Raw genomic sequence first — 16,403 nt, forward strand, 5'->3', positions numbered from 1 at the left:
GTCTCATCATGTGCCTGAGAGCGTTGTCCAAATGCCTCTTGAATTCTGCCAGACTCGGTGCTGCGCCCACTTTCCTGGGGAGCCTTTTCTAGTGCCACACCACCCTCTGGGTGAAGAAACTACAGCACCAACACAGTGTTACCTCCATTTAAACGCTTCCAAAGCCGGCAGTCAGGCTGCCTACACGCCGGTTTTGCTGCGCTCCGGAGCGGGCGCTGCCCCGGCGCGGCCTCCGGCGGGGAGCGCGGGCTTGGGGGCGTCACCCGCCCGGGGCCGAGATGGCGGCCGGGCCTCGGCGTCGGCTGCCCGGACTAAACATGGCCGCGGGCCCGGCCCTTGGACTACAAGTCCCAGGAGCGAGCGGGAGGGCGCGGCGGCCGCTGCCCGTGCGGGTATGAGGCGGCAGCGGGGCGGCCGGAGCGCGGCGGCCGGAGCTGGCGGTGCCCTGGGCTGACCCCCTCGGGGGGCGCCGGGGCTGCGCGGGGCCGGTAGCGGGGCCCGGGCCCGCCGGGAGGTAAGCGGGGCTGGGGGCGCTGCTGTTAAATGCCCGCACTTAGGCCGAGCAAGGCCGCGGTAAACAGAGCACAGCGCGGGGCGTTGTGCTGCCGGGGGTGGGGGGCTGCGGGGCCGGGGGTTTAGGAGGGAGCAGTTTCTCAGTGCTTTTCTGTAAAGCAGGTGTTTTAGGGAAGGTTGTAAAGGAGCGATGCCTCTTTTTGCTCCACAGTAATGCTGTGGTGTTCCGGGGAGTGTTTTGTTTTTGTGTCTGCCGGACTACATCTGGTGCGCTGTGGCGGAAATGGGTTATTTCAGGACAAGCGGGTTTTGATGAAAGTTGTATTAGCGATAAGAGGGTGTCCAAAGGAGGGCAACGAAGATGGTGAAAGGCCTTGAGGGGAATCTGTGAGGAGCGGCCGAGGTAATTTTCAGCCTGGAGAGACTTCATGGCAGTCTACAACTTCCTTATGAAGGGAAGAGGCAGGGCAGACACTGATCTCTTCCCTGTGGTGCCCGGTGACAGGACCCGAGGGAACGGCCTGAGGTTGCGTCAGGGGAGGTTTAGGCTGGATGTTAGAAAAAGGTTCTTCACCCAGAGGGTGGCTGGGCGCTGGCATAAATTCTCTTGGGGAAGTGGTCACAGCATCAGGCAGCCTGACAGAGGCCAGGGAGCCTTTGGACAATGCTCTCAGGCACATGGTGTGACTCTTGGGGTGTCCTGTCCAGGGCCAGGAGTCGGACTCGGTGATCCTTGCAGGTCCTTTCTAAATCAGCATGTTCTGTGATTCAGTGATCCTGTATTTCAGCTTATTTCCTCGGCTGAATGGCAGCTGGGAGGTTCTCACTTCAATGCAACTTCAGGCTTACCAAGCTTTGCTATCTTTTGCTTATAAGCTCAAAATACACCTTATTTAAACAGTGAGGAAGCTGAGATATTATTGTCACTCAGCCTTCCTTCCTGTGATTTTTTTGACAGATTTCTTTCTTCTAAAGAAAAAAAAAAAAGAAAAAGAAAAAGGAAAAAAAAAAACCTTATTTTTCATGGCTTTAGTTGCTGAGCCATGGTTTGGTCTCCTGGAAAAGAAATAAGAATACAGATTTAGTCTTAAACTGGTGCTAGTGATGTCTTGAGACTTAGTATCTTTATTTCCCTGTCATGTTAGCTTTGGGATTTGAGCCAAATCAATGGCTTTCTAAACAAAGCTCTGACTGCCTCCAGGAAAGTGATCTTCTCATTCCTTACAAATAGCCTTATGATAAAGTTAATGCAGCATGCAAAAATTACCTTTTGTAAAGGTCAGTCCTCTGAGCACTTGAAAAATCTGACACTTTAATTCAACAAGGCAGATAATAAATTGTAAATAGTTACTGGCATGGATAGAGTTTGGACACTAAATGGCACTTGTAAATCTGAGGGGGGAGAAAGGATGCAAGATCACTTTGTCAAGTCCCATTTTGCATGTCATTTAGATAAATGTTCAAATACCTTGTATATAAGTGTTTGGATATCTTGTATGCATTTACTTGTAGAGAAAGAGTATCTTGGGGAAGTCCTGACCAGGATGACTTGGCCTCCACAGCTTTCTACAGGCGGATGTACTTGTCTGCCAGTAATGAAACTTGTGCTTTTTTGGCAGACACTCCATGCTGCCCCGCCATGTGCAGAGGCTGGGCAGAGACTGGATCACCCACTGGAATGGCTCGCAGATACTCGCCTTCAACAGCCCAGTTTCCAGCAGTATGAGATGGGCCGGACACTATCCTCCATGGGCCTCGTTTCCACTCCCTATTTCAGCTGATTTTTCAGCAAACTGGAGATTCCCTCCATTTTTTGGACCTTGGAGACAATTTCAGAACTCCAATTGGCACCTTGATAACTACACACAAAGTTGTTGCTTTCACCTACCCAGCCCCAGTATGAAATCTGAGGGAGAAGAACCATTGACAAAGAAGAGAAGACTCAGTGCCCAGGATGATACTTCAGGTCCTGAACAACAAACAAACTTGTCTAGTCAGAAGGAGGTATCTTGCCTTTCTGTAGCACAGAATGAAGAAATACATGGCAGCAAGAAAGGTAAAATATGCTCTTTGCTCATTTTCCATGTTATTTGTAATCCTAAGTAACACCAAATGAGTTAGAGTTATGAGCAGTAGTGCCTGCTCCTTTTGAGTTACTGTTTTTCTTGGCACCCCTCTCCGGAAAACATGTCTTAAAAATGGTCCAGTTTTGTAATGCTGTTTAGTCTGCAGACTTGTATTTTGTGCTGTCAAATAGTCTACAAGAACTAGGTTCACTGCACTTGGCAGTAGAACACAGTCAGTTGTATGAGGAATTGCCCAACTTGGAGAGTCCTGAGCTTGGTTTAGACAACACTTTCATGTCTCTGTCACCAGGTCATGTCTGTTAACCTGGAAGCTCTAAAAAGCAAAAAGATTTGGATGACTTGCTGTAGGGCTGAGCTGGGCTGGCAGTTGTATAGCTTCATTCCTTGTGCTCTACCTGAGATCATAAACCCTACTGAACCTGAACTGGTTTATTTCCAGACCACTTGAGTTATCTGTGACCTAGAAAACTGAGAATTAATGCTCTGAGTTTTAATGGTGCTTGCTTCCAGTGTGATTGTGTGATTTTGTTCTTATAGCTGTATTCTGCCACTGGCATGTTAGCAAGTTTTGTGTCAGATCTGACACATCTTACAGAGCAAGCATTTATCCAGATAAATACAGGAAGAAGTGCAGGGTTGTCTACTGGGCTCAGTAACAAACTTCCATGAAACTTCAAAGTGTCTGTGTTATCTTATTACAGATACAATCTTGTATATAACATCCAAATATTTTTGGAGTCTTGTGTATATTCACAGTTTTGTCTAGTGTGCAACAAATAGAGGGACACAGTCAAAATTGTTGCCCTCTTGCATAAATCACTTCCTTAGCAAAATAAACTGAAATTGTATTATGACTCAAAAGGGCAATAGATGCTATCGGCATCCCTAAGGGATTTTTGGACACAAATATCCATAAGACTTAGAAACATCATATTCATCTTCAGGTGCCAAAGGAAGGGACTTTGCTTCATGCCTTAATTATTGAGTCCTCTCTTAACCCTGCTTGACATGCCTTTATCTGAGAGCGTGGCTGGCATTGTGGTCCTTCCCAGCCACCCTTTGTAAGGTGATGCTAATTAAAGATACCTGCTGAGGAGCAATGTGGCTTCTCTCCCACCACAGAAACAGAACTTAAAGTCTCGCTGTATTTATTGCAAACTCTGTAAAGTCCTGAATAATCTAAGCACAGCAATGAAAATTCCTTCTCAAATAGAACAGATGGTAACAGCTACAGCTGCAGTCTGGCACTGGTTGTGAGCACAGGTAACTGTGGATCTCACCTTGCTCTCAGGTGAGGTTAGATAAAAAGGGTAAAAAGCATCTCTGTGAGTTTTTAAGTGGAGAAATACATTCCTTAAAAAGAAATTGGATGCTTAATGATGGGCAGATATGTTATTATGAATTTTCCTACTAATAATAAGTATGAAATTTTAAACAGAAGAAAGGTGGAGGAAGCCTTTTCAGAAGTTCTTAGTAATTCTGAGACTTAATAATTTCTTGATTTCTCAACTCACTGAGGAAAATGGGGTTCATTATTTGTTTTGGGACTTCTGTAGTAGACCCTGTTGCAGCTTATGGCTGAGTTTTAAGGACTGTACACGGACTAGAGGTGATTGATGGATTCCCAGACCTTTGTTAGTCATGGATAGAGAAATCAACGAGGTGCCCATATGCTGCCCTAAGGAGTGTATACCTAGACTTGCATACACAATCTCTGCTGAGGCAACTGTGGCTTAAGGCAGTGTAAGACTCTCAGCAGACTGCATTTGGCTCAGTAGTTTGGCAGCCCTTCTACAGGAGCAGGGGGTGTAGTCTGATTGCAACAATCTCCTTAGAACATGCCAGTTTCACAGTTTCAAAGCAGTTGTAATCCAGGGCATATAATGGTTTTGTGCTGTTTGTCTTGAGGTTGGGGGTTTTTTGTTTGATTTATTTTTTAAATTTTTTTTTTACTGATCCTTATATAAAATCCATCTTAAACAGAGGGTCTGAATCACTGCTAATTGAATAAGCTTTTAGAATTATTTAAGTGATTTGAAAGACAAATAGTTGTCAGTAGAATGATTTCCAAGAGCAGTAAGAAGTCATGTGGTCTATAACATAATTTTTTTCTGCTTCATGTGCTTTTAACAGGAACCATCAAAAGACACTGGGAATATTTCTGTCAGCAGAGTAAAACAATGAAAATCGCTAAAAATAAAGGATCTGACCAAAGCAGTATAGGAAGTGAGGCAACATTTGATTTTACAGTCATGTCCTACAATATTCTCTCACAGAATTTGTTAGAAGACAACTGTCACCTGTACAAACACTGCAGGCAGCGACTGCTATTCTGGACATACAGATTTCCCAATATCCTACAAGAAATCAAAGAGCTGGATGCAGATGTGAGTAGAAAATGAACATGTGGATATATCTTAATGATGAACTTAATAATGAAGAAGCAAATTCTGCTGCTCTGTACTGAGATCTGAAAAAACATTGCTGTGGTTTTGGTTGGTTGTAGCATTTATTGTTTGTTTTTGAGGATGCATAAATTATTTTAAGTCTTGATCAGGAAATCAAATCAGTAAAATTTTGCTTCAGCCACTGTTCAGACCAACAAAAGCTCAGTGATAGAATCCATCTGGTTTGTGTCAGAAAACAATACTGAAAAAAGTAGTTGTATTATGGAAGCCACAGAAAAACAGCCTTGCACCATTTGAAAAATGCAGTTATGTTACTGTGCAGCCATAAATCTGGAAATTAAAGTCCCTTCAAGCTCTTCCTTCCTAATAAATTTATACATCCTGTATGCATATATCTTTACAATGAGATACCTTGGGTAGCTTTCTGAGAGGAGCAGCTGCTGTCAGACCCTGGTACATGCAGGTGCCCTTTCCACAGAGAAATCTCTTGCTAAAGGACATAGATTTTTAACTCTTCCATTGGTTGGAACTGTAACCTTAAGTGAAGCAGAGATTTCAGTGTTGCTTGAGATTTGATTCTCCCTTGAGACCTTGAATGAGCTAATGTCAGCTGGGCAAGTGGAATGTGTTGCTGCAATTCAGCAAGCAGGGAAACTTCTCCCCCTTTGGGAACTCAGTCCTTTATCCTCCGTGGTGGCTATAAATCTGTGTTACTGCATCATGCTGGGGGAAGGCTCAGAGATGCTCACAGCTGGAGTTGGACTTGATAATCCTTGTGGATCCATTCCAATTCAAAATGTTCTGTGATTCTGTGAACTCTCTTAAATTAATATTTTGAGTTTGATCTTTGATTCAGGTTCTTATAATATGGTAGCTTGTTTTCCACCCTGTAGTAGGCCATTTCTTCATCCCTTCTCCCTGAACCTTCCCCTGAACTGGTGAGAATGTAGTAGCAAGTTACTATTTTGATTCAGTTTAATCTCACCTCTGAAAATGTCTGTCTGAAAAAGGGTGGGAGGAATTGGGGCCTTCTTCATAATCTTAGGGAGCATTTTCTATAGAAGAGTGAATTCTTTGGTAGGATTATGATAATTATAATAATAATTATATAATATTATAATTATTATTATCAAAAAACTTCTGAATCTGTTTTTTTTAATACCTGTACAGACTGGCCATCAGAGATATGCTGCGGTAATGTTTTGATGTACTTACTAATACATTTTAATTGTAAACCTTTCCTTAGGTGCTCTGCTTACAAGAAGTCCAAGAAGACCACTATAGAGCAGAGATCAAGTCAAGTTTGGAATCACTGGGTATGATGAAACTAGGACAAATACTTGTTACCCTTTGGGACCTCAGTGCTAGTTTCCTCAAAAAAAACTCACATATATTATAGAATCAAGTCTTCTGCCGTCACATGCAACAACGTTGTGTATCTTCTTTGATAAATGCATAAAGTGCTCTCTCAAAACTACCCTAATCTTTTTTACCAGTATGTCTGTTGAGTTGCTCTTCTAGGGCATGATTTTATTGCCTTAAAACCTTCCAAATATCAGCACTAAATGTCAGTATATTCATTAGGTTTTATACAAGTGCTATCAGTCAGTCTGGATAGACTGTCTTGTCACTATCCCTCGTGATTTTATGGAAGGAATGTGTTGCTAAGGGTTGATTCCATGGTGGTTTAACCTGATCTAGGTCCTTTGTGCGCTGCACCACCTTCCAGTCCCAGGGCCCTGCTTCCATCCTGACACTGGTTCTTGTCTGATGCCAGGAGGACATGGTAAAGGAGCAGCACTGGACTGATACTTTTTTCTCTTTTGGTTAGTTGAGGTAGTCTAGCTCCCAGCATTGCATGTTTGCAAAGAGAGTAATGGCAGTACTGACTGAAATCCACTTGAAACATGAAACAACATGGTGAGGCCAGGCTTGTTGGGGGCAAGTGAACTTGTAGCTACTGTACAGGAGGATCTGGAGCTTGCTTTAGCTCTTCCTTTCCCCATCCCTAGCTTCCAGATGTTTGTCCTGCCCCTTATCCTGGGCTGGTTCTGGCATTCACTAGTGAAATCCACCAGTCCTGCAGAATGCTATCCAGACTAATTTTATTTTTCTGGGTTAATTTTCTGTTGGATTACTGAGTTAGCAGTAAGTGCCACAACAAGTGGCAGGAGCAAGATGGCCTCAATCTGGGAGAGGGGAATGGGAATCCCCTGTTCCAGCACTGGTGTGAGCTCACTATTTCATGAATTCATATGCTCTGGGCAGGGCAGAGAACATTTAAAAATGGCAAAAACCTAGATACTGTTTCAAGATGGATTTTCTTTCCTTACATAGATAAGGTCTTGTTTAAATCATCTCAAAATGAAGAAATTGGCAAATCACTGGATGGACTTTCTAGATTGACTTGGTTGAACTCCAGTGCTGTCATTTGATAAATATCTCTGTTTCCTTGGTAAAAGCTCGCCACTTGCTGCTCACTGGATAATTGCATAATTATGTAAATATGTTTGAGACTTTTGTTCCATGAATCATTTTAGACATTGACTAATGACTTAGCATGATTAAGGCTTTTGATTGGTGATGCTTCACTGATATTACTCCTAAATTCTTGTAACATCCAGAAAAAGCTTCAATGCACAAGAGCACTTTTATGTGACTGGGGGGCTTTATTTGTTGGTTTTTTTTCCACATGAGGAGATAAGAACATGGCTTGTGGCTTAGAGTATGTAGATGTTTACACATTGCAAAAGGTATGGGATCAGGCTTCCTGTCCTGGACTAGCCTCAGGTCAGATTAGGGCAGAAAGAAAAGTGAACACGAGTCTGTGTAAACATCATACAGACTTTGATACTTCAGTCTGGAGGTTGACTATCATGTGAGAAAAGCAGCATGAGATTTTTCTGATTTTTCTGTTGTTTTAAAAGCTCTGTGCAATAATATTTTATGTTCTTAATTGCCTTTCTTACAGGATATCACTGTGAGTATAAAATGAGGACAGGCAGAAAACCTGATGGCTGTGCCATTTGTTTCAAAACTTCCAAATTTAGCCTGATTTCCTCAAACCCTGTGGAATTTTTTCGCCGTGATATCCCACTCTTGGACAGGGACAACGTTGGACTGGTGTTGCTGCTGCAGCCGAGATTTCACTGTAAAGCCAATGCTGCCATCTGTATTGCCAATACACACCTGCTGTACAACCCAAGGAGAGGGGACATCAAACTGACCCAGCTTGCAATGCTCCTGGCAGAGATTGCCAGTGTTGCCTCTCAGAAGGATGGCTCCTTCTGCCCAATTATTATCTGTGGGGACTTCAATTCTGTTCCTGGCTCTCCACTGTACAAATTTATAAAGGAAGGAAAGTTAAATTATGAAGGACTTGCTATAGGGAAGGTAGGCTGTGCTTCTCACTTCTCACCAAAAAAATTGCTGATTGAAGAGAAATATTTGAATGGTGCTGTGATTGTTTCCACTGCAGTACCTCTCATAGTACCCTCTCTGCAGCCTGCAAAGTAAAAGTTATTGCAGTTGAAAAAGCTTGGATATATTAGCTGTGCCTTAGGGATTATTGTGTCCTCTCCCAGCATTCTGAAAGGAAAAATTCAACAGCAGTCATTCCTGAAACGTAGTGAATCCACAGGATGATTTTATCACTGTATTTAAGTGTCCCAGTCTTTAAGCAGGATTAAATAATCACTTAATCAAAACCTACTGTGTGCTCTGTGGGAAGATGACTCTTATTGTAGATAAACTTGGTGACTATAGTAATTGTAAAAGCAAAGCTGCTATTAGATGCTGAACCTCAACTGTTTCATATTAAAAGATGTCTTGTTGTGAGCTCTTGTATGCAGCTGTTGGTGTGTCACACGCTAAGTAATAGGAGTGACTGAACTACATAAAATGAGAAAACATTGCAACAAAATAGCCCTGCTGGGTCTTCTTTGCTAGTAGGGATTCAAGCCCCCATATGACTTGACTTGCTCCCAGAAGGATCAGCATCCTCGAGCTGAAATGTCTGCTGGGTAGCTCTGTATGCTGAGCCAGTGCTGTCACATTGCTGAAAGTGTCCTTGGAAGTATCTCAGTGTCACAAAAACCATCTGGTACCCGCAAAGAACTTGCTAAGGATAAACAGAGTGGATGTACATAAATGGTGTTATTTTTACAGAGATTTGACTCACTATAAAAGGGTTATTCTAAGTGCCTGGGCCTTTTTCTTTAATCTTTATAAAAAATGTTAATTTATTTCAGTTTTGTTTTGTGGGGTTTGTTTTTTTGTTTTTTTTTAATCAGATTTCTGTCTGAAAAAAACTTGTGTTGTCTTTCTCAGGTCTCTGGACAAGAACAGTTTCCAAGGGGACAGAGAATCTTATCTATTCCAATTTGGCCAAAAAAATTAGGTATTTCACAAAACTGTGTATATGAAGTAAAACAGCAACAAAAGGAAGAAAGTGCAGGTCAGTTTTTGGATAAATGAATTTTTGTGAACCTTTGAAAGTATCATTCAGCTAGTACTGAAAACCATATGTTCTGTTTTAGTGGGTGAAAAAGAGTCTTGAGTCTTGAGCTTACAAAACTTTCTTGTTGGGCTCATTCAAGTGATTTGTTCACATAAATTTTGCAAATTTGAATCTTTGAGATAATAGTTAGAAATTTCCCTTCAGGATTTGGTGTGTAATGTTTAAACTCCTGTGTTTGCATCCTGAAAGCCAGCTGTGCTGTGACTGATAGGAGGGAGGTGAAGGAATGCAGCACATGGACAGAGTGTGAACCTGCATTCTGCCTCAGTGTTTATGAATTATAGTGTTGGCATTTCATGGAACAGTTGGGAAAAGCAAGTGATTCATTGCTGAGTATGGCTACATCTTTCTTCCACTATTTTTTTCTTTGACAGAAAAAATAATTTTAAATTAATGGAACATAATATTAGAGTCTTTGGAGGGGATGTTACTAGTGGGACAGAATAATTTAATCCAGCTTGGTGAATTGTATCTCGCCTGCTGCAAAAATAAGTATAGTTAAAGATACTTATTTTTCCTGTAGCTTTTCTGCAGCTCTTCAGTATTGGTCTCACTTATATCCTATTTTAAATCTAAATTTAATTTCTTTTTGTTTTGTAGGAGAAAAATTGGAAGCAGCAAAACCAGACAACACTCAGGAGATTGTAATAGCATCTGAAAAGTATGTATTGGGGAAAAATATGGAAGTCCTTGGCTGGTTAATTGGGGGTTAGTTTTGGTTTTAGACCAAATTTTATATCTGATTCCAGCTGTGAATACCTGATGATCACCCAACCCAGTCTGCCCTTTTGGCAAAAACATCATTGTTCATTTAAACATTAAAAGGCTGATCAGACAGCAAAAGACTAGAACTGGCAATAGTGGAATGTGTGTTCTTTCAGGAAGTTGCAGATATTTTTTCAGAATGCAGGGCTGAGGTGTGAGTGCTGTTTAGAGGCTACATTCTATCTGCTTCTTAAAATAATGCTTCTGGCATGTTATGTCACTTCTTGACAGAGCATCATCCTCTGTAGAAAGATTGCAAGAAACGTGAAATCAGTCCAGTTGCAGAAGCTATGTTTTTAAAAGAGGGAGAGGAAAAAAAACCCAGTGTTTTCCAGCTGCTATAGTATTGGCATGTCTCTCTCTTTTTTATTGTTTTTGATACACTTTTTATGTTTATGGATGTAGTAAAATACTATAATGCAGTGTGAAACTGGGATGAAGGAGGGAAAGGAATTGGAAAGGTCATAAAATCTTCCTTGTCATGAGTTCTGTGGGAGAATTCAAGTTCTTTGAGTGTAAGAAATGTGGAGTAGTATGGATTTGGTAATGCAATTTTCACTCAGAAGGAGGAAGCCATGGCTAGAATGCTGATGAGGAAAATGTAACTGCTTTTTGAAAGCAAGAATATATTTGCATTTACCAAACTGGTAAAGGCATATAAAGTAAGGCATAGAAGAAGGAAATTGCCCTAAATGTATATGTGGGATGTCAAACTCCAAGTCAGCCATTTCTTACCAGAAATGAGATCTTGGTATCACTGCAGATAGTCATATGAGAATTCTTGGTGATGAAAAATGTGTCATGGCATTTCTGAGAGAAGAAATAGATAAAAAATAGGAAGCTCTATGCTATGGTTTAAATCCATAGCATGCTGAATACTTCTTGAAGGGTTTTTTCCCCTCATCTTAAAAGGGATGTCATGTAACAAAAGCAGAAATTACTACTTGTCTGTGTTGTACCAACTGGCATGTTTGCTCTGAATCAGGCAAAGTAACATGCTAATTTTTTTTTAATTGCTTGGGTTTCCCCCAGAACACATTGCAGCCCAGGTTTAAAATGCAAGATGAGGCAGGTACAGCTGAGGGATGGATGATTTGCAGAGATGATGGAAGCAAATGTCTGAAAGACAGGAGTTCTTTTGCTGAAAGGTGCAGTTTTGCAGTTTGCTTTCAAGATTGGAAAGACAGGTGAGACAAGATGGGCTGAACTGAAGAGGAACAGACAAATAATGGGGAGACAAAAAATGGTAGCCTGAATGGAAGAAAGACACAAGCATAGCCTAACTTGGAAGCTTGATACCTCTAGTTTGGGGGAGGAAAAATCTCTAAAAATCTGAATTTCTCTTTATGCTGAAGGGACTGGTTAGATGAGTTTGTGTTTTGTTGCTTTCATATGAGCTGCTTTCACGGACATTCTGCCTGCATGTTGGGGAGAGATTGGTGAGTGAGGATATGTGAATGCATACAGAATGTATATGGAGCTGAAAGCTATCCATAATTAAAGTGTCATCTAAGCCAGTTCTGATCATCTCTTTGACTTGAAAATGCTGCCTGCATTTTGCCTTCAGAGTTTTAGGCCTCTCACAAAAGGTTACAGGATGGCTTGCAGGAGAGAAGCACTAGTTTGCATATTCAGATAATTCATTTTGTTTGTAACCAGGAACTATTACGTATTTCTTCATTGCTTATTCCTTCTTGCAAGAAAATAAAGTTCTTTCTTTTGATGTCTCTTTAGGTTGTCTTCAAAATTGCAGCACCATTTTAAATTGTCTTCAGTCTATTCCCATTACTTCCCTGAAACTGGGATACCAGAAGTGACAACTTGTCATTCCCGAAGTGCTGTCACCGTGGATTATATTTTCTATTCTGCAGCAAATGATAATACTGCTACCCATACTTACCAGCCAGGTAAAGAAACCAACTTTTAATTTTCATAAATGCTAAACAAGAATATTTGTTTGCTGTTGTAAGAAAAGTATAGTGATAATTTCATCCATGTGAAGTACCTCAGAGGTTTGTGGTAATGCTTTGAATGTCAGCTGTTACCTGAGAAATGTGGCTGGCCTTGTCAGCTACCACAGCTGGACTTGTAGTGCTGCACAGGGCAAACCTTTTCATCTGACTGAACATTTCTGTAGTTCCTGTCTTAGCATGGAGACAAGCTGGAGGTACAGGAAAGCAGCAGTGGAAGTAGCACCTGAGAAATACTGCTGTCAGTGATGCAGGCCAGACCTACAGCAAGGCAGTATTCACAGTCATTTGATCGACACAATGGTGAACAGCAATTTATGATGTGCATTAAAACTGATAAAAGAACCATTTCCTGGCAATTTACTTCTCAGCTTGTCTTGCAGTAATTTCTGCCAAGTGACAGACTCTTGGCCTTTGCTCTGAGCACGGTCACTGGCACGGGCCCAGCTGTCACTCTCTGGTTTGCAGTTGCAGCAAAAAGTCACCAGATGGTGCAAGAAAGTCGCGGTACCTCTGTGGGACTTCCGCGATGGGTATCAGTGTTTCTCCACGCTTTACTGCTCTGGGACTTGTTCCGTGGGTGCTTCTGAGCAGTTCGCTTTCCATGCCCTCATGAGTTCTGTGTTTTATGCCATCAACAAATATCAGTATAGTGCTAACACATAAATGTCTCTGCAGAACTTGGAGCAAAGAAACGTGGATTCCATTCCTGCTCCCACTGCAGAGTGCAACTGATTTTTATAAATTAAGCCTGTTTTCAGTATGTGGAATAAAAACACCACCTTCATCTCTCACAACTTGAGACTAGATTGTTAAAATTCATTGAGTCGATTCACAAAAGTCTAATTTGTCATGACATGCACAATAAATGCTACCTTAATGTAAAATGGTAAATACTAAAGCTTTGACTGAAAAACCACAATATGGGAAGTATTTGAATGATTTCTGAATGCCATGTGATTTAATAGAGTACTGTGTGATTCAGAGTGTGTCCCTGCACAAAATTTAATCCAAATTCACCTGTTTTTATGTTTTTTGCATCATCATTGCTCCAGAAGCGATACAGCACTTCTAGCACTATTTTTTCAAATAGATTGTTCCCACATCAGAGCACAGAATGGAAGCAAACTTGAATTTTCCAACTACTTTGAACTAGTATAGTTTTTATGCATGAGCTCTTAGAAATTAAGCCATGGTTTTGATTTTCAGTTTTCTAATGACCTGGGCCTCTGTATTCAAAGTTGCCAGAGCCTGTACAAGTGAATTTTATGTGTGGTCTAGGCTCACTGATTGTTTTTTCGATTTAAAGGGTTTTATTTTAAAATATTCATGCTTTATTCTGTCATGTTTAGCCAAATATTTGGTTTAGTATTCAGGATTTCCTGTAATCAGGGTTCACTATCTACCTGAGTTATGCAGGGCACAATTTTGCTGTGTTCTAAGTGACATTAATCACTGCATGCAGACCAAGTTCTCTGTGGCAACAAACTGCTTCTTTGTAGATATGCAGGTGCTGTCCCAAATGATAAATTTGTCTCAAGACCTGGTGGATGTGTGCTCTAGAGCTGCCAAGAGATCTTTATAGGGTTAAAAAGCTTTTCTTTAGAGCAGCAAACAGCTGCTGGGTTGTTAAAGGGCTGGAAAGAAGGCAGATGGCAAAGGATGAAGCTATTGAACTCTAAGGTGTTTAGCAGTTGCTGGGTAGTCCTTTAAAGTATCTTTTGGGAAGCCAGTACCAGATTCAGCCAGGAAGTTCTGAATTTGCTGAGAACTTACACACAGAAAGTATTTCTGTCAAAAGTCACAGCTGCAGTTTGTGCTGGTCCTGAAAGCACTCAACTTGCCCAATATCATCTCTGCATTCTGAAAGCAATAGGTATGGCTGCTGAGTAGTTGTCTAACTTGAATACATAGCTCAGGAAATCTAAATTTTACACATCTTAGAAGGATCTCAGTGGAACTTCTCCACCTGAGCTGAAAAAGCTGGTTGCTCTTTGACGAGGGGCAAATTGTGCCTGACAAATCTAGTGGCCTTTAGTGGCAGGGTTACAGCAGCTGTGGAAAAGGGAAGAAGAACTGATGCCATCTACCTGGACTTGTTCAAGGCATTTGACACGGTCCTGCCCAACAGCTGGAGAGATGGATTTGTTGGCTGCACCACTTCATTAATTGTCTGGAAAAAAACAGTTGCCATCAATGGCTCTCTCCAGGTGGAGACAAGTGGCATTCCTCAGTACAGGGACCAGTGCTGCCCCATTCCTGGAAGCCTCCAAGGTCAGACTGGGTGAAGCTCTGAGCAACCTGGTCTAGTGGAAACTGTTCCTGTCCTGGCAAGGGGGTTGGAAGTAGATGGTCCCTAAGATCCCTTCCAACCCAAACCATTCTGTGTAATTACGTAATACTTGCAGAACTTGAGCCGTGTTTCACTCTTGCATGAGCAGTGTGGTGTTTCATCTGGGGAAGGAGGTGGAGGTAGGTTTCTTAGGTAGTTATAGGAATAGGTAGCAGGAGATAATGAAGATCCCTTCTTTATGATGAACAGTTAGGGAATAGAAAGCGAGAATACCTTCATCCTTTTGAACAGAAGTGTCTGTATGACCTGCCTGCTGGGGAGCTGTGTGCTTGAGGATACAGAAATAAAATGTTACGTGAACCAGTAACTCTAAAAAGATACTTAACTTCGCAAGTGTCAGCTTTGTTTAGCAATGCTGTTGTCTAAAGTAATGGACTGGATTATATGAGGCTTTTTCAGGTGAGTTGCAATGAACAAATAAATGCATTTTCCTTTTTACTTCTGTTTACCCTTCTGCAAAACAGTGCCCTTCTGAATGCTTTGAGCTCTACTGCTGAAACTCTACTCTGAGGGTCATAAAAGAATTTCTGAACTGTCTTACTGGTGATGTTGCATGGAACAGTAACAATTTTGGATTATTTCCTCCTTCTACATCTGTATGAACATTTGATATTTAGTCCACACTGATGAACATTTCCTTTTGGTTTGTTTTTTCTAACAGGAGCAGAGGATTCTTTTTGTGGAGGCCTGAAACTTCTTGGCAGGCTGGCACTTCTAACAGAGAAAGATCTTTGGACTGTTAATGGTCTTCCCAATGAAAAGAACTCTTCTGACCACCTGCCACTGCTAGCAGAGTTCAGGCTTATTGAACGGTAATATCCAAAGGACTTTTGGTGTAGGTAAAGTTCCCTTTACTTTCTCTCTTCATGGGATGATTATTGTTATTTTTTTAAAAGGGTAATTGAAGCACTGCTGGTCCGGTTTAAATAAGTTTGCCTGCATGCTGATTCGTTAGTGTTAAGTAGACTTTCTAATGGGACTTTGCTTTTTTAAAAAAAAAAACCAAAAACCTGTTTAATTTACATTATGAAGTCTTTTAGGGAGAAAAAGAGAAGATTTTACATTAGCTGCCTCTTTGATAAAGGAAAACATCTGTGCCAGACTCAAAATGGCATTGTTTTTCATGGATATGTTGTAAATTATTTTTATTGTAAATCACAGTAAAAACGACTATTCTGAGAACTGTGTGTTTCTTCAAGCAAAAGGGAATGTGTTTGTGTGCCTGCAGCATTTTATAATGAGTTGCAAATAATGTTTTACTACAAATGTGCTCTGTGGACACTTCCATCTTAACACTTCTTCAAAGGAATTTACTCAGTGTTCTTGGTGCAGAGGCCACAAGATTGAACTTTCAAAGGAAGAAAGGCATATAGGCAAATATTTGTGCTCTAAGAATTTGCTGCTTAAAATTGTAAGGGCTTAAATAGAGGTAGCATTCACTGAAATATTTTTTAAAATATCTGAAATAAAGCTAAGCTTCATGAACACATCAATTAAGGAAACTTAATTGATCTATTGTAGGAGGAAAAGAAAATATTAGCCCTTGACATCTTGGGGTTCTATACATATTGAACAACTGATGACAGGGTGGGGTGTTTTCCATATTGTTATTAAAAATGTCAGATCCTGAGGTATTAAATGATCAAGATTTTATATTTACTCTCACTATGCATTCATAGACATCCTGTGTAAAATACGGTTTGCAAAGTAATTAAAAAAACCACCAGACTGCCTGAATAAGAAACATAGAGCTGGAACTTGGTCAAACTATACATGGATGTGGATGTA

General features: G+C 41.0%; 1 protein-coding gene across 1 annotated transcript; it reads left to right on the forward strand.

Moving 5' to 3' along the window:
* The first annotated feature begins 325 nt into the window (after positions 1–325).
* Positions 326–16,268, forward strand: ANGEL2 (angel homolog 2). Its single transcript, XM_015622601.3, has 9 exons — positions 326–514; positions 2,133–2,569; positions 4,734–4,987; positions 6,255–6,324; positions 7,980–8,401; positions 9,338–9,464; positions 10,128–10,188; positions 12,027–12,199; positions 15,277–16,268. Exons 2-9 carry the CDS (start codon positions 2,140–2,142, stop codon positions 15,429–15,431), a joined length of 1,692 nt encoding a protein of 563 aa, XP_015478087.1. The 5' UTR covers positions 326–514; positions 2,133–2,139; the 3' UTR covers positions 15,432–16,268.
* Positions 16,269–16,403: the final 135 nt, after the last annotated feature.

This window comes from Parus major, chromosome 3 (genome assembly GCF_001522545.3).
Source record: "Parus major isolate Abel chromosome 3, Parus_major1.1, whole genome shotgun sequence".
In the NCBI taxonomy this organism is placed as follows: Eukaryota; Metazoa; Chordata; class Aves; order Passeriformes; family Paridae; genus Parus; species Parus major.